Consider the following 24,478-nt stretch of genomic DNA (forward strand, 5'->3'; position numbering starts at 1 on the left):
ATATGTTGGTTTCCGAAGACGTGAATTTACGTGGTTTTTTCTTAGTGTGTCCATTTATTGTTCTATGGATAGTTCAATTGTCCGATATATTTATTTAAGTATTATACCTTTATATCGATTCGATTTTCTTTCTAACAATCATACTCCCATGAATCAAAGAACCTAAACATTTATTCGAGTAATGATTTCATTTGTCACATCTCGTATTTTTCTTTTGGAAATATTTCTTTATTATAACTAAATACCTTTTAATAAAAAATTGGCTTTAAAATATCTATCCTAATCTAGTCAACCTAAGGTCATTTTAAGTAACAATGTCTTTTAAGTTTTGAATTGATCCTGCTTTTAGCGTTAGTTGCATTAATTTGATTTTCTTAAACAATGTAAAGTTAAATTTTTTTTTTAATATTTACATTACTGGGCTTAAGCTTAGCTAAACTTGGATATGAATATGATTAGATCTTTTTCCGTGGTTCCATCTCGATCACTGTTCTACAAAAATACCACACGCGAACCGTTTTGTTTCCGCAGTTTCATCTCAGTGCATCATACGTATTGCTCGGGTGCTTCTTCATCCTTAATTGTGGAATAATGTACTTTCTTAGAAACGTGATCAACCATCGGACTGATCAAAGTCTTCAGCTTGTCTTTACTCACGTAGATCAATGATCCAACTAGTCCCACTAGAATACAACTTAAACAGATCAGTACAAACACTAGGGTGACGGTATGATCTCGTTTTCCCGTTCGGGCCTTTTGGCATTTTTTCATATTAAGTGATAGAATTGACTCCTGGTGCTTCTTATTTCGGAAACACATGAGATTTTCACGATTTCGCACGGTCACATTCGTTTTGCGCATCCACTCGTACAATGGGTTCAAAGTGCAGTTGCAGTTGAATGGATTGAAAGTGAAGTCTACCATGAGATTCACCGATCGTCCGGGAAGTGCTTGGAGCGAATCCAACATGTTAATGTCATGTGGTCGTAGATCTTCAAATTTGTTACGTTCCAGGTCCAGGAAGCGGAGCTTACTCAAACAGGTGACGTTGAAATTGATCGCCGTTAGCAGGTTGTCGCCAAGATAGAGATCTAGCAGGGCTGGTAAATCGCAAAATACTCGTTTATCGTTGAACTTCGATATCTCGTTCTGCTCGAGATGAAGTTTAACTAACTTGGTCAGATTACTGCTCACGAAAATGTCATGCAGATCTGCCGACAACTCCGCAGATGTATTATCAGAGAACGCATTCGTGAGATGCAGTTCCATTAGATTGATAAAGTTAGAGAACACTCGCGGATGGTGATGATTATATTCGTCATCGTCATATCGGGAAATGCTTAAGTTGTTATGGTTCAGCATCAACCGCCTCACATTCGGTACGTGATGATACGTTTTTCCACGGATCTCACGTATATGGTTGTTGCTCATATCTACGATGGTGAGATTTACGAGATCATTGATGGCACCAAATACGTTCCACGGCAGTTCTTCGATGTAGTTCCCGGTGAAAATAACCACCTCTGTCTGTTTTGGTAGATACTCCAGTACGGCCGTATCTCGGAATCCTTCACCGGTACAGTTTACTACGTAGCGGGTCTGATAGTTGTACATTTGCTGCCCGCAGCTGCATTTGCCACGGAACTTCTCTCCGCAATCACTAGCGTTCGAAAATACAGCGAATCCCAGCAGGAGAATAGCGATACTGAGTAGGTTTGTCATTTTGTACAAATTCTGAAACGATATGGAAAAGATAAGATTTAATTGTTGTGCTCGACTTGGCAACTAGTTTGAATACTTGTTGAAATAATTAGTTTTTTTTATTGATCTTAGCTTAACTATTGAGGTTTGTACGCAAACTATTTAAGATTTATAAATTTCATCATACTAACAATGTGGTGAAAAGTGTTACAATATTGTAATTGTCTCCATCTCTGTAAGATTTTTCATAAGATTACTGTTCCAATAGTCATCTCATTAGTAGAGTTAGCATGAGGATTTTTCGACTTTCAATCAAAGAATTGTGATATAGTCGAATACAGTGTCTTCACTTTGGTTCTAAGAAGCAGTAGCGTAGCAAAAAATAGTTCAATAATTGTGCAATACTGCTAAAGTAACGCGTGTCTACTGTTAAAAACCTGCATAACCTTTTCGGTATTACATTCATTTTAAGGAATTTGGCTTCTATATTTCAAAAGACTTCACAGACGATGCATAGCTTACAGAATCATTAAATGGTTAGTACTACAATCCTACTGACACTCAAAATCCTTCCAGGTCGGGGCTCAAACATACGACAATTGGCCTGTAAGACCAGCGCCCTATTTATTGAATTGCCAACCCGGTCATAACCTTTCTATATGTGTTGCATAAAAATTGATACGTCCTTTGAAAGAACTGCCTAAGCACTCGTATGCAGCAATAATTAAAAATGTCATTGTTAGAGCTTAAAATTGTCACGTATTTTCATTTAAAGAATGCAATCCGACAGCCTCATCATCGTTTTTTATTGTCTCATTCATTAATGAGCATTTAAAACAAACGAAGAGAGAGCATTACGACAAGAGGAAACGAAAATATCATTTGCATGGCATTTTAGTTGAATTCTTATTCAATAGATAATATAAAATATAAAAAAAATCAAAGCTATCACACTCTAGATACCACAACTCTTATAGATACGAGCAAGGATGGCTTCTATCGTATCAAAGAACGTTCACTCGCAACTCTTCCACGATTGAATCAGTGCCATCAAAGAGAAACGGAAATCATCGCAACAACAACAAAAAACGGCATAGTACATTTAACATATAATAGACACCAGTGCGAGAGCGAATTTCGCTCGGTGAACCGTCTGAGAATCAACGGCTAGCACGCTGCTGTGGGGATTCTCTCTGAAGCAACAAACGGTCACTTATTCTCGTTTCGCGATCCGATTCTGTATGGGCAGTGGATAATTGCGATAGAATCATTTTACTATTGCCGCTTATTCTAACTATGTGCATATAACTTTTGTACAATTTGTGTCTATGAAAATGTATGTGAATGCTCCACACAAGGGATTTTAAATATTGCAACCTAGTATGAGAATCATCAAGTCGAATCATCGATTCGATTTTCTGCGATAATTATCAACTTGCGATTCTCTCTTGGTAAATTCCATACAGCGGCGATCATTAACAGACTGAAATTTTTTTTAAGGGTCATGAAATACTCAGAGTATGAAGTGGAGCGAAGAAATGTAGAAAAATTCCCTCTAGGTTCATGCATTGAGAGACTCGAATTCTTGTAGCATCTTCTACCGGATTGAAAATGTTGTATACAATATACATAAAAATCGAGCAGCTTCTGTCAAATTTTCAGCAATCACCAACACTGGATACGAGCACCACCAAGTAAAAGTCATTGCGTATCGTTTTCTGTCATTATCGATTCTTAAAACTTCGGTTTAATATTGACTGGGTAGTATAAGATTTTCAGTGGAAAACCGAAAATAACTGAGAGGGTAAACGAAAGAAATAACACAATTTTGGAACTACTATTCCGCATTGGTCGTTGACTGGACATGGATCTCTTTCTCAAAATTAACAAGTAGTGCACTTTTATGAGCAGTGGTCATTGCTGATACTCCATCTACTTAGAAAACACTTTTCATTCTAGGTTCTGAATAGTTTGACTCGGACGAAAATGGGCTCATACATACTGATCAATGAAAAGATAGAAGTTCTTCCCCAAATGACACAACGAAGATCCTAAAATTTCATCCTTATCTGACGATCCATGTGCTGCCTGGTTTTACAAATTCCGAATTCAAACCAGAAACTACTTGGGCGGAACAAGTCAATAATATAACGGGTCAATAATATATTTGCAATGAAACCCGAAAATTTAACGATAAATTGTTTTATTTTGCTGATTTTGCGTGCCCACGCTTCTTCTACGCAAACCATACAGCAGAGTGCTCACCGGCATGTACACCTCTGTGAAAGTATCTGCATCCACCTCAGAGAATTTATTAGCTAATGCTCTAGCACTTTGGTGCGATTCAGTGGAGGAGGTAAAAGGAAATAAACAAACGCACTCATTATGCGTGCACACTTTATACAACAGTGGTGTATATATGTGAAAGAGAAGAGATCTCGGTGAAGTTGTCAGTGCGAGGGGAGAAATTTTTCTTGCTCTTCGTCATACAGAGGAGATGGACATCTCTGGACGCAAATCCACATATGATTCAATTCATAAGAACATAATTCTATATGGTTGATTTAAATATGTATCAAACATACTCCGCCTGTAAACTGACATGCTTCAGCACTTCAATGTATGTCAGAATGCTTTCAAAGTGCGTTAGATCAACATTGTAGAAACTTGAAAATGTTGATCTTAGAAGATGTCAATTTACACGATTTTTTTCTAGATACACACTTTGAAAAATCGTGTAAACTTACGTCTTTATAGGTGCACATAAAAGGAGCGTCGTAACTCATTAAAATTTTCTATTCTAAGCATTTAAAGATTTAGTTTCTCTTCCGGATGTTTTGACACGATCACAAACATTTTCCTTATTATTTCAAAGTAATAACCAATATTCGAAGGTGGTAAAGTATAGCAAATTTCAGATTGTAGTAAATTACTTTAAAAATTGTAGTAACTTAGTTAAGAAATATGGATGATTACGGAAACAAACTACGGGGATAACAGAAAAAAGTGTTATGCCATGAGATATTTCTAGGAAATTTTCAAATATTTATTCCAGTTGCCAAAATATTGGGAGGGCATCGCCTCCAATCAATCTTTTGGAGGGGCTAAAAGTGCTGCTTTGTAATTTACTCATATCCCAGAATAATATCGCAATATATTGTTTTCTCTCCTCGGACCAGAAGTTATATAAACCCATACCCGAGAACGTCGAGTTCGTGTATTAAGAAGATCGGGAGATAGAGTTTCCACCTTGGATGAAATCCTTGCTCGGAAATAATTTAAATTGAAGAAGTCTTTGTTATGTCGCAAATATCATAACATTGTTGGTATATAATATCTTATACTGGAGACGTACTTGAGTATGGTGAGACCAGAAGGTCTATTATTATTATTATATCGCTTATTTATCCCCGGTTTTAACCCCAGAAAATCTACGATGCGTAGAAAATGCGTTTTGTTTCTTCTAAATGAGCTAATTTTATTCTTAACAACAATTTTTAATCCAATTGGCAGTCTGCTAACTAGTGAAGACTCTTAGCTTTCAAATTATGGAATCTGACTTTCAATTGGATCGGTAGTTAAGTAGAACTACTTGCTACTTATTATAACATGGCCCGAATATTCCAATGCGAGAAAGAAGGAATAACTTAAATATGAATTAAGTGAAAAATAGCAGGAAGTGAAATTAAGAGGGACTTGGTTTGTTGTGAAATCAATTCTGTGGATGAATTCAACTTAGTACTAGCAATTCGTATGATTGTAGCAGGAAGTTTCTTAGAAAAAAAAGATTTAACATGTCATATATCTTTATCGGGTAACCAAAAGTAAAGAAAATGTATCAAATACTACTTTTTGATGTTCGCTTGTGATATAAAGACATACGGGTAGGATTAAAACAATAAACGATAAATGAAACGCGTTAGCGACACTATCAATTAAGTTGTCCTCGCATCCCATTAGAAGTGGTAGAACAATTTTAGTGATCGAAGAAGGTATACAAGTTTGAATACTGTGTCTTCCGTTTGGGTATTGATTTAAAGTTAAACTAAGTTAATGAATTATGTCATAATCTTCAGGGGGCTGGACCCCCTTGAGATGACGGGTAAGCATTTTTTCAAACCCGAACCTGTCCCGTACCCGATCGAAAATAAAAACCTTTTATTCGTACCCGTCTCGAACCCGAGATTAATTTTTCTCCCATACCCGAACCCGACCCGTACCCAATAAAAATCTTTATCTGTACCGTACCCGAATCCGAAGAAAGTCCCAATTCAACTGAACCCAGTTGCAAAGACGATTTGAAACAAAACAATTTTTTTAGATTACAGCAGATCTCGACGTTTCATGCATTTCTAAGACATTTGGCATCAGAAAAATGTTCAATTTTTCTTAGGCCCAAGTCGATTAAAAAAAATTGAGATTACACTAGATCTGGACGTTTCATGCATTTGGCATAAAAAAATTGAATTTACGCAGATTTCCGAAGTTACGCGTTTTTTGCACGGTTTCTTGCGCGGTACGTTCGTTTTTACGCGTAAAAAAATCGCTGATAGTTTCGGCGGGGCAGGGAATGTTATTGAACTACAGACTTAAATTGGATTACCAATCTCAGCTGTTCAAACCATGGTAGCTAATTTTTTCCGTAAAAATAACATTTCATCACAGCAGTACCTTAATGGATTACACCACTGTAGAAAAAAAGGAGAAGGACTGTTTTTGGGGAATTATTTTGGGATCCAAAAAATGGAGTAATCTGAATTTTGTATAGAGCACTTTTAAATATGTATATTTAAGTACAAAAAATGATCAGTTTTAAAAATTGAAAAACAAAATGGCGGCTTGGCGGCATTTCCGCGAAAGTGCTGCATTTTGATGGCCGGAAATTCAGCTCCCGCAATTTTCGATCTAGAACAAAAAACAAAACATTTTCTAATTTCATATCACAATGTGCATAGAGGTACGTAGGGGTTTTAATGTGGAACACATTTTTGTTTTCTATATAGGGGTGCAAATTAGAAACTCAATAAATATACACGTAGAAATGTGGTCAGGTTTTGAACAATCACAGTTCAGTCAATTTTGTATCAATTATTAATATTATGTCACCATTTGATCTGAAATATTTCTACGTATTGATTTAAACGTTCATAGCCATGTATTTTTAATTGTATGTCATTGAAATGTTGATTAATAGCTAGCAGTGTCCTATTTGGTCTGCAAATAATCTCCGGCATACCGGATTTCCCTGCCATAGTCGACAGTTTTGAAGGAGGAAGCGATATATCAAAGGGAAAGCATCACTCTGATTGGTCAATCGACGCAAAAGCGAAGCTGTTGGAAGCACGCGAAGCTATAAATTTAAGCAAAATTATAGCTAACGTTTCAGTCCTACGTGTAGCATGCTAGAGATAGGTTGTTGCTAAACAGCAAGACAAAAAGTGCCATAAAACGTTTTGAAGCTGTAATTGGAATGATCTAATCTTGTGTCATGCAAGATCGGATGAAATTCCATGTTATGTCGTTTCGCCTGAGAAATTGACAGCTATCCCAGGGTAAATTTTGAGTACATAAGATTAATTTCTAGTTTGTATAAGATGAAGAATTCGCCGAATGGTAGTAATGGTAGAGAAACGCTAAAAAAATAACTGCTTGCATACAAAACTTGAACACAAGCTTCGCGAAGAGAAGCTTAAATGTCGATATCCTTATCGTAAGCATTTACAAACATATAATTGCATACATTTGGGCTATTGATGTAATTTCGTCGGCTATAAAACAAATACAAATCACGACAAATAGAGTTTATATCCTGGGTTCGCGCGTGCGGTGTTGGTTCCAAATAAAGATCAATCTGAGCAGACTCTCGTGCATTTGCGGATTCAAAAGTGTGACGATTATTTGAAAATTTCGATCATTAGAAATTTTGGTTACATTGTTCCACATCAATGCCTGGGACAACCCCATGAGGCTGATCCTCGTAGTTTTTTAAATTATTGATTTTCTGTAAAATGACAGCCCTTTGGAAATAAAACCGCATTTTTTCATCACAAAATTGTTCATAAAAAAATATATTCACAATTTTCAAAAACCCTTACGTACCTCTGTGGAAATTGCTATCGAGAATATTCTGTAAAATTTTTTGAATCGATTGGTCAAGATTTACTTGACTTATGTTTCCGGCCAGCTCAAAAAACGTGGTTCTGAGATAAACGCGTTTAAAGTTTTCGGTGCTGTAAGATCGTATCTCATACTCGAAATTAAGACGTCTAGAAAATTTTCCCGCTTTTCATTTTTTGGAATATTATTTTTAAGATCATACATGACCTTTTGCAATGAAAAAAAATTCCGATTTTTTGAAAATTCTACAGTGGTGTAACCCCTTAAGGTACTGCTATCAACAAATGTTTATTTTTCGCTGATATATCAGTAGAATGAGAATGTTCGATAGTTCGGCTGTTCTAAACTCGCCAAGAGATGAGAAAATTAACAAATGTAGCTTAGTGCGTACACTTATGTGAATTACCGGAATCAATCTGAAAAATATTCCATCTATCGAAATTTGGTTCAAAAACGGTTTTGATGATGATAATGAATGACCAGAGCAAGGCGTTATCACAATGGTAGGTGGGTTAGGAAGCGGTTATTAAAGCTGTTACCACTAGCCTATCACTACCGACCAAAGTGAAGTTACGAGAAGTTGTTTGTTTGTTTTCAACTCCATGATTATACAAAAATGTCAACTGATGATATTTCAATATTTATCTGGCCTTGCCAAAGTTTCTACTGATTGAAAATCCATCGCATGTTTCAATCACAAGGAAACCTTTATTTTTCAACTTCCTCGTACGGTCCTGCAATGTTTCCAAGTTTATTCGTCCTTTCAGGCTGCAGTTGGCAAACTATTCGATGGCATGCTATAGCCCAAAAGTTTAATGGTGAAAACATAAAGGCCTATAGCCCATGATTTCGCATAAGGCAACGAAAACATCGCCTATTCCTTCGGGAAGACAGCTTGAAAAATGCAATCAATTTTCCATTTTCCGCAAACATAAACTTTTTCAACAGCCCTTTCTGATATCAGTTCGCGGCGCGTGCGACGCCCAACGAGCTTGTTATGTAAAACCCCTGCGTGCTATTGATTAACTTTTATAGGGCATGTGTGCATAAAAAAATTCAACCCACTGCGATAATGCTTTTGGAAGCTGATAATATCATATTGTTTTATCTTCCTCATGGGTCTGCGAAATCGACTACGTTCCCTAATTTTCAAGAGTTGAATTTCATATTCCATTCAATTCAGGTTGGTCGAGATCGGAAACCGTCTACGAGTGATTGTTTATTCATTTAGCTTTAAAAAGCTGAAAGATTTTGGACTTCGTGAGGGCACATTTATTTGGATTTGCGAGAGAATAGGAAGCATCAATATGTACTGCAAACAGCTTACCCGGGTAGATGTAAATAGCAAACAAAGATCAAAATAATATTTTAATGATATTCAATCGAAGCAATCAAAAAATTGTAGAATAGCATGTTTAGCATCAAAATTAGTTATTATACCTTATTTCGTTGTTGATGAGGTATTCAAATTTCATGGAGTGCAATTGATCCATTCTAATAATGATAAAACTGAAAAAAATGCATCTGAATCAGATAAGAGAAATGCTTAAATTATTATTCTATTCTGAATGCTAGAATATCAATTAACTGAAAAATTCATCTTCTTTCAATATTTTATTCTTACTTCGGTATTACAATCCTCTGAATTTTATGTTTTGTTTGTGTAAGGATACCAGATGGGTGATGATGCCTCCAGGATAGAACGAACAAACGGAAAGTATAGAGCTTGTAAGCAGTACGGGTCGGTGAATTCTTTAGCATTCCATGTGATGAAGCTAAGGTTTCTATCTGTCTGAGCTGTGAATAGTGATCTCTAATCGAAAGGTGTGAGTCTAAAGGTACACCCAAATCTCTAACAACTGACTCTCTTTTTCTTTTCAAGTGGATGACCCTTTTTTCTTATTTTCTTTTCATTTCATTTAGATCCGAATTCCGGTTCCGGAGTTACATGTGAAAAAATTGTGTGCACTAAATTTTCTCTGAAACAACTCTACCGAATTTAACAAACTAAGATTCAAATGAAAGGGCTTATAGTTTCCTAAAAATCTGTAAAACATTTTATCCGGAACCGATTTCCGGTTCCGGAAATAAAGTGTGATAAGTGGAAAATTACTAATTTCATTAATACTTTTTCACGAACGATGGTCAAAAACAAGTACAAATCCCATAAACTGTCTGATATATTCTTCTAGTTTACAGAGCTTGTTAGTTTATGGGCATAGAAACTTAATTCAGCACAACTGTTCCCCCCTTTTCCTGTTCCGGAAGCACCGAAAGTGATTAAGAAAATCTCCAAAAATAGAATTCACTTCGATGTCTCTGCGATGCTTGAACCGATTGTCGATTTTAATCAAAACTTAAATTATCTTTAAAGCCGCTGTGAAATTTTATCCGGATCTGACCTCCAGTTACAGGGCGATGAGTGTCAAAGTGTTCAATTCGTCATATAGAATGACAATATATACAACACCCGTACGTGGTGGTACGGTGGAAGAAAAAAAACACAAAGCGAATGATGCGTGTTATATTCTATTACGTACACGCTATAAAGAAAACGAAACAGTTACGGATGTCAGCTACAAGTATGTGATATTGGTAAAGGACGGTGTTGCGGTTGATAAAAATTTTAGCTATTATATTATAAGTGCGACCGAAAGAATAAAAGAATGTAAAGCCAGGTTAAAAAAAGGTTAAAAAAAAAGAATGTCAATGAATTGAAGTTTATTTGGTAAAAACAATTTTTACAGCCGGTAGTGCAGTAATACCATGCCGATGGTGTAGTGATGTCAATAATAATAATACAAAAAAAAAAATAAAATAATAATAATAATAATAATTATCGTACTACATGTTTTATGCTACCAATTCATGCTATTTAACTTGACTTACATATGCAGAAGTAACAGAAACGCAGGTTCGCTTCGTTTGTTAGATTTATTTTAATTGGTTTTAACTAATTTCAAATTTGTTTTAATTTGGAGGTTATGTTGGTTGCTGTAAATGAACCAACTTTTGCTATTCCGGTCATCTGAATCCGGTTTCGGAAGAATTAAATATGGTGATTAAAAACTGCAAAAAGAATCTCACTCACTTTTACTCAAGATGGCCAAATCGATTATCACAAACTTATAGGTTCAAAGGAAAAGTTTTAAATTTCTTACGGAATTCCTAAAGTTGTTGGAGATACTTCTTCCGGTTCCGGAACTACAGGGCAAATAGGATTTGTAGAGTTTTTTAGATTAAGTCCGAACAAATTTTCCTATTTCTATTCAATGAACAGTTGTTTTTGCGAATTCCACAGTAATATTTAAAATGTTATGAGTAATATGAGAAAGCCATCGTTACACCACTAGTTGGATTACTATTCTTACAGTTTTCCCTAACAGAGACGATGTTTTCTTATAAATATACATCACGGTTTTCATAGGAATTTCAAAGTGTGTGCATTTTAAGAAAGTGTGTGCATTTTAAGAAAGTCTTTTTACAAAACATGAATCAATACCGAACGCAATCTGTGCGCTCTTTGCGGTTCGTTAATGTCATCGAAGCGATTACTGTGCACATCAGCATGAAGACCTACCGCGAATTTATTTTATACACCGTTCGCTTCGCACGAGAGACATTTTCATAAAAATTTTGTTGTTTCTTCGCATTCGAGAGAAACGCAGCATGACCTTAATCATGGAATACTGGATAGTCGTGATCATTACCATTCATCACCAACACCAACAAACTAAATGGTTCTTTTCCGCGCATCACACATTATCGAATTTTTTTTTCAAAAAACTATTTCGCATGGATGCAAATCAGTTTGTATGGAACACAATAAAAATGTTGCCAAAGTATTCAAAATAATTTTTAGCAGTGATTTTGGCAATAGTTGTGTAGTTAATTACGTCAACAGTTCGAACAGTCCCATAGGACTAGTTCCCAACAAGTTTTCTCAATTTTCGTATAATCCAAGTGTTGTGATTTTCATTGAGTTGTGGCGTCAATTTTGACGTAAATACGTCTTACTTTATTATGGGGCACCTTTTCAAAATTTACCCAGTACAAGAATGGGTAGAACTTAATCGTGAATATCTCTTGTTGTACTTAAATCAGCACCATAATTTTTGCACATCATAATCGGAAATACGCTTAGCAATTTATGATAAAATATTCCGTAATAAGAAATAACTACATATAGCCTTGATGAAGAGATTCATTCCCGCGTTTTCTACTGAGTAATTGAAGAAAAATTGATCCATTTCATTTAATCTAACTTGCGAACACAGTTCAGTCCGTATTATTACAGTTCGTACAGTATGTTGTTTTCCGGCCGGGAAATGTTTTAACTCTCGTCGTGTCTGGTAGAATATATTTGTCGTGAATAAGTTATACTTTAGTATAGATGCTCCTTTACAATTCTGGAAGTGAAAAATTAAAGATTTCCAAAATCACACAATCAATCAACTAGTACGAACTATTATCGATTCGGGAGTGAAAAAAAAACATGACCGCTTTATTCGTATTCACGTCATTTAGTTATGCCTCTGATATTACCCACTCGTCTTGTTTTTACTATGACGGGTAATTACTGTGGGGCTCTATGTTACAGCGCTTTAATTTCAGGATGAAAGCCGAACCAAATTACTGAAACGAAAAGTATGCAAAAGCATTTTCTACCTATGCTTTTTTGGCGAATCAAGAATGTGCATCAAACCGTAACCATCACGCTCAATACTTCCAAAACAAATCACACTGAAGCAAGAGTTCCCTGCTAAAAGCAGTAGAATAATTTAATTAAATTTATGTTTTTTTCATAACTTTTTGTTGACTTGCAATTAAACTTTCCTGGGTATTTGCCGAAGGTGCAGTTCACTGTGATTGCAATGCTGCAAGACTAATCCAAAACAACAATGCAAAGAAATTCACTCTGAAAACAGTTCGGCGTAGAAAATATACGCCAACCTACTGCCTAACTAACCGAGAATATGCAAAAAAAAACCAAAACAAAACACAAACTTTCGGAATCTGCATTTCCACCATTTATTAACTGAACTGAGCGATGCTGGATGCTGACTCAGTCTTCGGACATTGCAAATATAAACAATAAAAACATGCAAGCACTGTGCACGGTACTGCATATTGAATTAGCATCGCTGTCTGACCTCCGCTTGTTAGGTGGTGTTTTACTACTCGTTTTGTGTACCGGTCGCAAGTTGAGTAAAATTTTCGTTTTTCTGTTAAATTATTTCAAATAGTCCAGTCCGTAGCTACAATTCTGATTTCGCTTTCACTCTCGGATCCGTAATCAGCTCAGCAGCAAAAGGAAACAAGATCCACGCGGTGATTTGCTGATTTGCCTAGAACTAACTATTGCACTATTTGGACTGCATTTTGAAATAGTTTGCATAAAACGGAGCTGGAAGAGAGCGCAGAGTGCATCACAGGAAGCATGAACTGTTTTGCTTTTCATTTCAAGTATGCTAATTGGAAAGTTATGCAAAGCTAGAACAATTCAAATAATAACATTCCAATATCATGGAAAATGAGTAGAACAGCTCTTTACAAATTCACGTCAATCACGTGTCTGTTGATGAAGGTTCATCTTCTGCTAATGGCGTGTCTGCATTTCCACTTTTCAAGTGAAAACCAGTAGAACAGAAGCAAACTGGGTGGCAGGGAAATGTTGTATCATATCTTTTGTTGAAGACATTGTTCGAATTTGACGTTTCAGCGTACCACAATTGTGTGAAGCCTGCAAAGCATTCAGTGCTAACTGCAAACCAGCATTAGTACAGTAACCAAACCGAAACCCGGTAAAAGCAGATAATAGCATATACATTATTTAATGCTATGAGTTTCCAATGCGAATCATTACCGCCCTCCGGATGGATGATGGAATCAATTAGTACACATTAAATTTTACACATGGGCGGTTGGTTGTTCTGTGAAGAGGGAAATCATTAATAACATCTTTTGTTTAAGCTCTTATCTACCACAAAGTGCATATTTGAATTCGGTAAAGATACAATTGCAGTCGCTGACAAAATGAGATGCTGGGTAAGATGCTGAATCAGTAAGATTCTAACGCTGTTCAATTTGGTAGTACATTTAAAAGCTACATTTCCTGAATGTAGGTAAGTTTCACACTTAGTTTGTATTGTTTTAACGGAACAAAACAACTTAACTCGGCAAAGAACTGAAAATAAATCAACAACAATAGTAATGTCGTCTAGTTACGTCTAGTATTATTTCCTAAATAGGTTACTTGCAACATAATTCTACACTCTTACGAACGGCTATCCGACAGTTAACCGGAATATTTTCCATGGCAGACGAAAACATGCGTGTAGGAATGCTGTTTAGTTCTTTCTTAGTTTTACTTATCGACTCCTCATCAGTTTTTGTGACAAAATTATTGGAGTAGATCTTACGCTTCAGGTTGTCTCAGAAATCAGAAATCGATTGAACGCAGCTGGGGACGTTGCCGACTTGAGTACTACATCGATATTCAGCCGCTCCATCTCCTCCAACGATCGCTCAGATCCGGCCAGAACACCGCGTCTTTGCCCTTATGGTGTTTCTTGAAGAACGACACAACTTCCGGCAGGCATTTCGTACAATAAATTTTCCCGTTCAATTGCGGCTTTCACATCCCCTTGTCGCTTCGATTGTCAGTCACAGCAGCACCTTCTTAGGGAACTTGGTGTATGAAATGAAAATCGCCTCGAAGCTCTCTTCCTTCGTGGGGGAAGTAAAATACGAAGTGCCCTGCCAGTCATTGCCATTCAGGGTGAGATAGGACTCGTCATCCATCACCACCGCTACGTCGCGATTCGCCGGAAAATCGAATTGACCATCTTATTCAGCCGCTGCCTGCATCTCCGGAACCAGTGGACGCGACTTCCGCTTCCTGACGTGTATGTTCATGTTCGCCAGGTACTTTTTCACTGTACACTGTGTATCTGTTGCACTGACTTCCCGGCCAAGCGCACCCAGCGATGTAGCCATTTTTCCATCGGTCCTCCTCTTCAGCTTCATTTGATGATCTCGGGCGCATCCCGGTGAGTTTTTGGTCATTACTTACGGAACTTCTGAAACAGGTCGTCAAATGGTGAGATAACTAAGTCCTCACAAGTTTCTATCTTATGTCTCCCTGTGTGTCTATGATGACATTTGGTCAACACGGCGTCGACTGTGTGCTATCGCCTTCTGCGTTAGTAGCAGTATGAGAGGGTGCGAAATGGCTTAAAAGTTAAAGCCCATCCTAAAGTGCAATGTTTATCATAGTATATTACAGCATATCATTCTGTTGCTTATTACAATTATTGTTGACTTCCGGTAGTGCAAAATTCGACCTTCGATACGAGAACTTCAAGGTTTGCTTGAGGAGCAAATGCATCTTGACATTAAACGTGTGCATTTACTTCAATGCAATAAGACGAATAATGTTGTTTACATCCAGTTTTATAAAAAGTTGGATGCACTTCAATTCACAAAAGACAATAACAATGTGCACTATGTGGAGCACGAAAACATTAAGTACAACATTCCAGTATATATGGAAGATAGTGCTATAGAAGTGCGTGTGCATGATCTTCCCTCAAGCGTCATCGATCCTTATATTTGCTAAACTATGTCCCAATACGGAGATATTCTCTCTATCGTAAAAGGAAAGTGGAAGAACTTTTTCCCCGATATTCAAAATGGCGTATTTTTGTTACACATGCGCTTGAAGAGGCCTATACCTTCTTATGTGGCTTCGGGTCAGGATACAAGAATCCCGTGCAAATCACTTGTTACCTATGACAATCAGATGGCCACATGTCAATATTGCCAAAAAGCTGTTCACTACGGTGAGCCATGTGATAAACTGGACGAGGAGACAGCTACACCAGAGGACTACGGTGCTTCCTTCACACCAACCCCAAGCATCCCCAGTACACCTGTGACAGCTACGAAATTACACGAAACCATCAGTATCTTGTATTGAACAAAGTACACCAGCTGCAGTTAACAACTTACCCAACGCCTGTGAAATAAGTAACGATTGTTACGCCAATAACAGTGATGCCGAACCAATGGACGGAAGCGTGAATAGCGAACCACTGCTTTCCCTTCATTCGCTAGATAATAGCGAAAGTGTCTCTCCTCTAAGGAAAAAAATTACAAGATCCAGCAAAAAAAATAAATTTAACGGCCGCGTTAAACTTAAGTGCAAAGCCGAATAATAAGAACTTTAAAAAAAATATCACTATTATTATTATTATTATTATTATTATTATTATTATTATTATTATTATTATTATTATATTATTATTATTATTATTATTATTATCATTATTATTATTATTGACTTGAACTGATGGACGCTTCACACATACTTACATAAATACATACATTATGTACGGAACTTCTGAAACCGATATTCAGTGACTAGCGTATCCAAAAACACTTCGTGTTGCCATGAATTAACATGACAAAAAATTGAAATAGTTTCGAGACCAACATTGAAGATTTTTCACGATCAAGTCTAAGACGGAACATAGAGAAAAGTGAAAACAGTTATTTCCCCTGAGCACAAACTTAGGATAACCCCTAAATGACTTTTAATTCGATTTAGTTCGACCATAAAACTGAAAGTAAAATTTTTATAATATACATACTCTACTATAGAAAAGTCTCAGCTTTTTGATAAAAATATTCCAAAAACATAAAATCGCAAAAAACAATTTCTTTTACGATTTTTTTTTGCTTTTCCACAGACTTCCTTTCTTCGTTTTTTTACATACATTTACATTTAAATCAAGATTAGAAAATATGGAACTCTTTTTGCATGAACGTCAGTCAAAACAAAAAGAAAACGTTCCACGGCACGGTATGACCATTCGCGATTGTGTTAAATAGCGAGGGGATTGTTAAAGTAATTGAGTGTGTGGACGTGTTTAAAAATTCTTATGCATCAAAAACATTAATATTAGCCACATTCATCACTGAGAGTTATGCAAAAATATTGATAATTCAAAGAGTACATCAATAAACACTATTCAATTGAATCAACTCTGTCTACACTCTTGGAAAAAATTAAATTTATGCTTGACGTAAATTCAAGTATGCCATATTTTTTTCGGTGATGACACAATATTAAATCTACTAACATGTAAAAATAAATAAGCTAAATTAACTGTAAAGCTAATGATATGACTTATCTTTACATGCTTTGAATTATGAGTATAAGTAAATCGCGACGCTCCTTTTAAGTGCATCCATTAAAATGTAAATTTTTCTGAGTGTGTATATTCGAACAAAAAGAAATCATTTATGCGAAGATTTTGAACTGATTAACAACTTGTGAGCTAGAAGTAATTTTAACATTCATAAAGTTTTTCCGATCAGCTGAAGGAATGACAGTGTAAAAATGTTGTGTTCATTTAATAGTTGCTGTTTTTAAGAGCTGATCTTCAAGAATTATTTTTATGTTTTAATAAGTAACTCAACAATACTTATACGGACACTTAGTTCTCCGGGTCCTGTTTTGATGGTGTAATTATTTTCCTTGTTTAATGTATGCACAGTCTTAGAATAAATGAAATTTACATAGTTTGTTATAAGGACGGTTCTCTGTTGATTGGTCGTGCAGGTGCTGGTGTCTACTGTCGTGAAATGAGGCTAGAGCAGTCTCATTCACTTGATAGATACTGTACTGTGTTCCAAGCAGAAATCTACGCGATTCTGTGTGGTATACAATCGGCACTTCAGCAGAGAATCTGTGGTAAACGAATTTATTTTTTATTCCGACAGTCAGGCAGCCTTAAAATCACTCAGTTCGAATGATTCACGGTCGAATCTAGTGATCACATGTCGAACTCAAATTGAAGACCTCAGCATTTCAAATGCTGTTTACTTCTTGTGGGCACCCGGCTATTCTGGTATTACTGGAAATGAATGGGCTGATGAGTTGGCCAGAGCTGGTGCAATGACTGATTTCGTTGGTCCTGAACCAGCTTTACCACTTTCAACTAGTTGGATAAAGCACAAGATTCGTTCTTGGGTTGCATCCAAACATGCCAGCAACTGACGCAGCTTGGAAACTTGCGCTCAGACAAAAGCATTTCTACCAGATTTAAATCTGAAAATGTCAAAGTGTCTACTGCATTTTTCCAAGCATCATTGCAGTATTCTGGTCAGAGCTCTGACTGGACATTGCAAACTCAATTATCACATGACTACTATTCAACGTGCTGAGTATTGTTCGTGTGATTTGTGTGAATGCGATTACGGTACTTCATATCATTTGATATGTAACTGTCCCGCATTGACGCAGCTACGTGTCTGGGTTTTTTGGTTCTCCATACATGGTTGAGTCTGTGTATGCGGAGCTATAGTCAGAAGGGTTCATCGTTCTTCCTGGAGTGACTGAATCCTTTCTGTATTGACCTTCAACAGGTTTTAGCAGATTGTTTGGCATCCTTAATGGGGTGCCGAATTTACTTCTGTTTATACATACTGCGAATCATTCTGCATTCTTACGGGAATGTTAAATCTCTAAATCCTCTCGGGGATTGGAGGTTTTATTAACTGTGCATTTAGGCACCTGCAGATCGTTCAGCATCCTTTCGGGGATGCAGAACGATTTGTTTCTTTGTGTTTTGTGCTGTTTTCCCACCTCACCCACTTCACAATTCCCTTCCATGTTCCTTTTATCCTTCCCTTCCCATCAGGAAATTGATGAGAAGCTACGGCAAGGCACAAATCTCCAAATAACTAGGGGAACGTGCCTCTTGAGCCAATTAGTTCTGATTCCTGATTCCTGATAATGATATGTGAAGTGAATAAGTGAATCAAGACGCTCCATTTATGTGCATCTATAGAGATGAAAATTTTTCTAAGTGCGTGAAAACATTGTTCGAACAGCAGCTTGCAAGAATTACCTGTTATAAAGTTTAGAGATTTGTATATTTAGTACGCGTCATCACCTATACAACTAGCAAGACCTGTGAACTAGAAGAATTTTCTGAGAAGCGTTAGGAAAATAGGCTTTTTTCGCTCTGTACTCTTAGAATTGATGTTATATTGACCCATTAGCTAGAGCGATCCTGATATCTCTGATCTATACATCAATTCAAAGAGTTGGATGAAAATTTGTGTATTCGCTTCGCTATAACCGTACTATTGCAGTATTGCAAATATACTGAACTTTTGTTCTGATATTGTTCCCTAAACCCAAATTGTAGATTTTCTCTCAAATTTTATTAAAATTATTGGAAGTCGAGTAATCCGTAAAATAACGTGGAAACTCTACACTAATGACTTTTCGTACAATAACCGTAATATATTTTATTCGTGACAAAGTTTATAAAAATCGGCCTAACTGAATTACTTGAACAGTTGATATTTAAATGATTCTCTTACTAACCTGCCAATTTGAACAAGAACAAGCGTCTGGCATACGAATTGAAGCAGCACAATTTTGGACAACCTTAGCATTTTCGTTAAGTGCTTCTTGAAAAATCCAAAACAAAGAAATATAATTACCCCATTGCACTCTTATCACAAACGATTGTGTTTGTCCAATATCATATTTGAGTGTTTGCAGAAAGGAATAATTAAATGGTAGAAGTATAACCGGTACGTATAGAATGAATCATGGGTACATCTGTAGAAGCGAATCCTAAATAACAATCCTTGACGGAGAATATTTGCTATAGATATCTTCCTTGTACAGATGCTAATTATTATGATAAAACTGTACATGAATGTTATTCAAGTTAAAAAAAAACTGAATCTAAAAATAAATTAAATGACAGTGATCGTTAAGTTTGTTGACAACAACTCGAAAGGCGTAGAACATGACAGACTTAAATTACATGTACTGTACGGTGATTTACTAATTCATTTGCATGGACGTTTTTTCATCCCAAACGAATGGACATACTTCTTCCGTACTGTGTTCAACGTAGCCCAGCAAATAGTGGCTGGTTTGCACGACTCCCAGTAATCTTCGCCTACATCGAAAAATTTCCTATCCGAAAAACCAACTACAGGGTATGATTGTAAACGAAGTATGAGCAAACAAAGATAAAAAGTAAATTTATTTTAGAAGCTAAGTGATGGCCATCCTGTGGCCGCACGACAGTGACAGTGGCATGATAATTGAACAGATGCTTCACTGTTCTCTCCGGTAGGGACACGAAACCCAACACTGACCGGCAAAAACCACAAGAGAGCCAATTTGCATGGTACCACCCAACCGGGATGACAACATGAACTGCATCTATTTAGATGCGGTGTGTTTTTATCATACTTACTTGCTTCACAGAAATACCCGCTGGACGGTGGACGCAATGTGAAAATTAATTTGAGTAATCCTCCTATAGAATTTCACCGCGAAGGGAATCTAACGTTTTTTGTAGTTGTTTTTTTTACAACCTGTTAAGTCATACACATATTTACCACGAGAAACACCAGGTCGATGGCTTAGTACAACATCAGTTATTAACGCAACCAAACCGGAACTAAATAGGACGGTATTAGGTTGTTACCATTGTTCGAATTCTGCAGTGAGCGAACGGAACGCATGACGACGATGGAACGTTGAAGTCCTGATGCACATATCTTTTTCGTAGATTCATGTGTACGTGCGAGATAGGGGAGACCGGGGCTGGTAGGCCGAGTTTTGTTTTCGGAATTTCTACTCTCTTTCTGGTTAGACTTTTTAATAAACGCTTTGTTCCGTCATGAAGAGCGAGTTTCAAGAAACGAAACTAACTCCTAAATAATTACTATCTGTTGACGGCCAGAACGTCGTCACTTAGTTTCGTTTCTTTCGGAACGTTATTAAAGACATAGCACTTCTGTGTAATAAGTGTATATGCAAATAGTATTGACTTTACGTCTGATCAGCGGTTTATGGTGAACCATTAGGTAGCGTTAGCAGTTTAACATAATTTTGTATTATAGCACAGATAACAGATATACAGGCTCGAACTAAATTTTTCAAAATCCTGTGAAAATTTGAAATTGGCTATACGTTGGAAACACTACTGCCACCTACTCTACTATTCGCCGCGATATTTCAAAACGTTACACTACCTTCCGGAACGATAACAAAATCCTCCTGCCTGTTATAGAAATATTCCAACTATAACAATTTTAACACTTGTCACACGATTTACCTAAGTGTTAAGGGCAACTTTTTTTTCATGTCGCATAAATCACACGAGAATTCGATCGGAATAAAACAAAAACAAAATTTGTCATTTTAACCAACTGCTAAACAATTATCTAGGGTGAAGTGGATGTTGCACCTAAAATTGTGTCTCATGTAAAAGCGGCACCCAAGTCGTGGAGGCACTTTTTGTCGATCGTGATGACATCTACAAGTGTTCGCCATGCAGATTGAGCAAATTTTACACACAGTTCATATGAGAGCCTGTACATCTGTTTTCTGTGATTATAGTTTGAAAGTTTTGACACTCGTTGCCCTATAATTTTGGAACCGACAGTCGAACCTGGATGAAATTGCACAGTATCTTTTAAGACAATGAGTGCTTTAAATTGAATCATGATTTCTGAAATTTACCGAGATATCAAAGTGAGTTTCGTTTTTAGAGCTTTCCTTCACTATAGCCGGTGTTTTCGAAAGCGGAAACCGGGAACTAGTAGTCTCAAAGTAGATTTACATATCCGCTAACTAGCAAAGTCTCCCAACTAGATGAATTTGTAATACCGGAACCAGGAATAGGATGTGGAACTTTTCGGGCTCTACTTAATGAATTCCAAGACGTTTTATCTGCAACTTCAGTTCGTTAGTTTTCAAAAATCGGTTACGAAATTTCCGAAAAAAATTGAGTGCAATTTTTTTCTTCGATTTGCACGTATTACCTTGTAATTCCGGAACCGGGTGTCGGATAAAGAAAAATTTCAATAGCAATCTAGGACCATAGGATCTTTCGTTTGAATTCAAGATTGTGAAAATCGGTTCAGCCATCTCTGAGAAAAGTGAGTGACAATTTTTTCCATTTTTTTGGTCCAGATCACCTTGTAATTCCGGAAACGGAATACACACACACATACACACATAGACATTTTACGATTTCGATGAACAAAGTCGAATAGTATATGACACTCGGGCCTCCGTTCAAAAGTCGGTTTTCACAGTGATTGCATAGCCTTTCTATACGAGACAAAAAGGGTAACGTTTCACGAATATTCAAGTGCACATTGCTCTAAGCTAAAATTACAACTCGGCCAACCTACCCCAATGAATGTTTTCGAAAACAATCGCGATTAACAAAAATGAAAGTAAGGTTATACATCATGTAAACTGACTGTGGTCGTCTAAAACCTGCAGAATGTTTTTTTCCTAAATACGTTTATTTCTAAAAGCAATACACATTAGATTTTCTTCGCCGTAGCATCCACCAAATATAATATACAGGATTCGTCATCTATTTTTTTTTTGAACTAGCGGTTATTTCGACATTGGTAACCTTAATGTCATTTCTGATTTGACAGAAACTTAGTTTCATCCTTCCGCTGAACGAAAATGGTTCTGTATACGCTTGAGAAACGCGTGAAAATAGTGCCAACTGGGCTTGTGATCAGCTTGAAGAAGACGCCGATTTTTGCCAAAAAATCATCTTCTCGGTTGAGGCACATTTTCATCTCGGTGGGTGTGTTAATATGCCAAATTGTCGCATCTGGGGGACGGCAAACCAGCACGTTATCATGGAGAAGCCGATGCATCCTCAGAGAGTGACGGTTTGGTGCAGATTTTGGTCTGGCGGCATCATTAGGCCATTTTTCTTCGAAAATGAGGCAGGAGCCGCTTCCACGGTCAATGGCGAGCGCTACCGCGCCATGATTAGCGATTGGTTCTTCCCGTTACTTGAAGAGGAAGACTTGGACACCATTTGGTACCAACAAGATGGCGCTCCATGCCACACAGCCAACGCTACGATCGATGTTCTGCGCACAGACTTCGAAGATCGAATTATCAGTCGAAATTTGGATGTCGTTTGGCCGCCTCGGAGCTGTGATTTGACGCCGTTAGACTATTATCTTTGGGGGGCTAACAAAGATAAGTGTTATGTGGACAAGCCAGAGACAATTCAAGCCTTGAAGGCCAACATTCGTGCAGCCATAGCTGAAATAAAGCTGCATACCATCGAAAATGTACTAAAAAACTGGACCGACCGTATGGCGTAATGCAAGGCCAGTCGAGGCAGCCATTTGAATGAAATTATATTCCACAATTAACCGGAAGAATTGTACTTTAATATGAAAAAATAAATGTTGAAATCGGATGAACCGTTTGTGTTTTATTGCATGTTTAAAAAAAATTTACATGGCCTCATACATTTCGAACAAAGTCACTACGATTAGTACTTAATAAAACATATTACTACTAGTTTCCTTGAATATCATATTAATATTTAGTGCACTTTCATCTGACACAGATTGCATAATAAGCAATTAAATTATTTCTAATTCTGGCAATATGAGTAAAGATAGAAATATGGAGCCAAACCACGAATTGCTTTTGTTATTCAGTATTCATAGCTTCTTATCAGTTGATAATCATACCAGTAATCTTAATCTTTAGTCTTTAGTACTTAATGGATTCCAAATTCAGAAAATAACCGATCAATCTAGCAATTCGAAGAATTAGCGACATGGTATTGGGGTTTTATACCTTTATGCAGTGATTACTCATACCATTATTGTCTATGCTCTTTTGTTAGATTCATTCAAGTGTCGATTTTTTAGTTGTATTTGCGATATCAGCAGATTGAAACGAGGGAACCAAACTGGGGTGTCTAATGAGGCCAAAATTCGACCTGATATTATCACTTGTGTTTGACGGAAGTGCTCTTTGATCGTTTGTTTTGGGTTACACTATTTAAGTAATCTATACCCGAATAAAAGGCAATAGAAACTTAATATCATAGTAAGATTTTATTTTACTATAATTACTTGTTATTTTAGTATTTAAATGACAACATAATAATTCAATTTTGTTCAATTGCTTATTCTGCTATTTGCTCATTTTTCCGAAATAATAAAATGTATGTAGCTCAATTGGAGAAGGGAACTAGTTTTGCATAATACAAAGCATTATTCGAACAACATTTTGTAATTTTCTCGTGGAAAAATATTGAGACATAAGTCGGTGAGAAAGAATTTTTGAAAACGCCCATAAGAAATCAAGACTTGCAAAGCCTTGGTATTACATTCCTGTAGTGGAATTTGACCTCCTGTTTCAACAGACTTCGCAGCCGATTCAGAGTGTACAGAACCGTTTTATGACTGATGCTACGATCCTACTGACACTACGAATCCTTCCAGGTCGGGACTCGAACATACAACAACTGGTCTGTAAGACCAGTGCCCTATGCATTGAACCGCCAACCCGAGAAAACATGACTTGCGGTGTCCATTATTTCTCAGCGCAGAATTATCAGAAGTCAAACAATTAAAGCAACATAAGTAAATGTTATTCTAAACCCTTACGTTTTCATTTGATTTTTTAAACTTTTGGTGATTGTTTAAAGTCCAAACTGCGCAAAACACGCAAAAGAAAACTTGGTACTGGATATTTTATATGCAGAAAGTGTGTGCAAAACTTTAAAATAATTGGTGAAGTAGATTTTAAATGACGAAGAACATA

At 36.7% G+C, this 24,478-nt stretch overlaps 1 protein-coding gene across 1 annotated transcript in view; it reads right to left on the reverse strand.

Moving 5' to 3' along the window:
* Positions 1 to 153: 153 nt before the first annotated feature.
* LOC131430648 (SLIT and NTRK-like protein 4) overlaps positions 154 to 24,478 on the reverse strand; it is a 35,978-nt gene continuing 11,653 nt past the window's right edge. Inside the window, exon 2 of the mRNA XM_058595773.1 lies at positions 154 to 1,734. Within this exon, the coding sequence (XP_058451756.1) occupies positions 547 to 1,722 (1,176 nt within the window). The 5' untranslated portion in view covers positions 1,723 to 1,734 and the 3' untranslated portion in view covers positions 154 to 546. The remainder of the gene's footprint in view (positions 1,735 to 24,478) is intronic.

Source organism: Malaya genurostris, chromosome 2, assembly GCF_030247185.1.
Source record: "Malaya genurostris strain Urasoe2022 chromosome 2, Malgen_1.1, whole genome shotgun sequence".
NCBI lineage: Eukaryota > Metazoa > Arthropoda > Insecta > Diptera > Culicidae > Malaya > Malaya genurostris.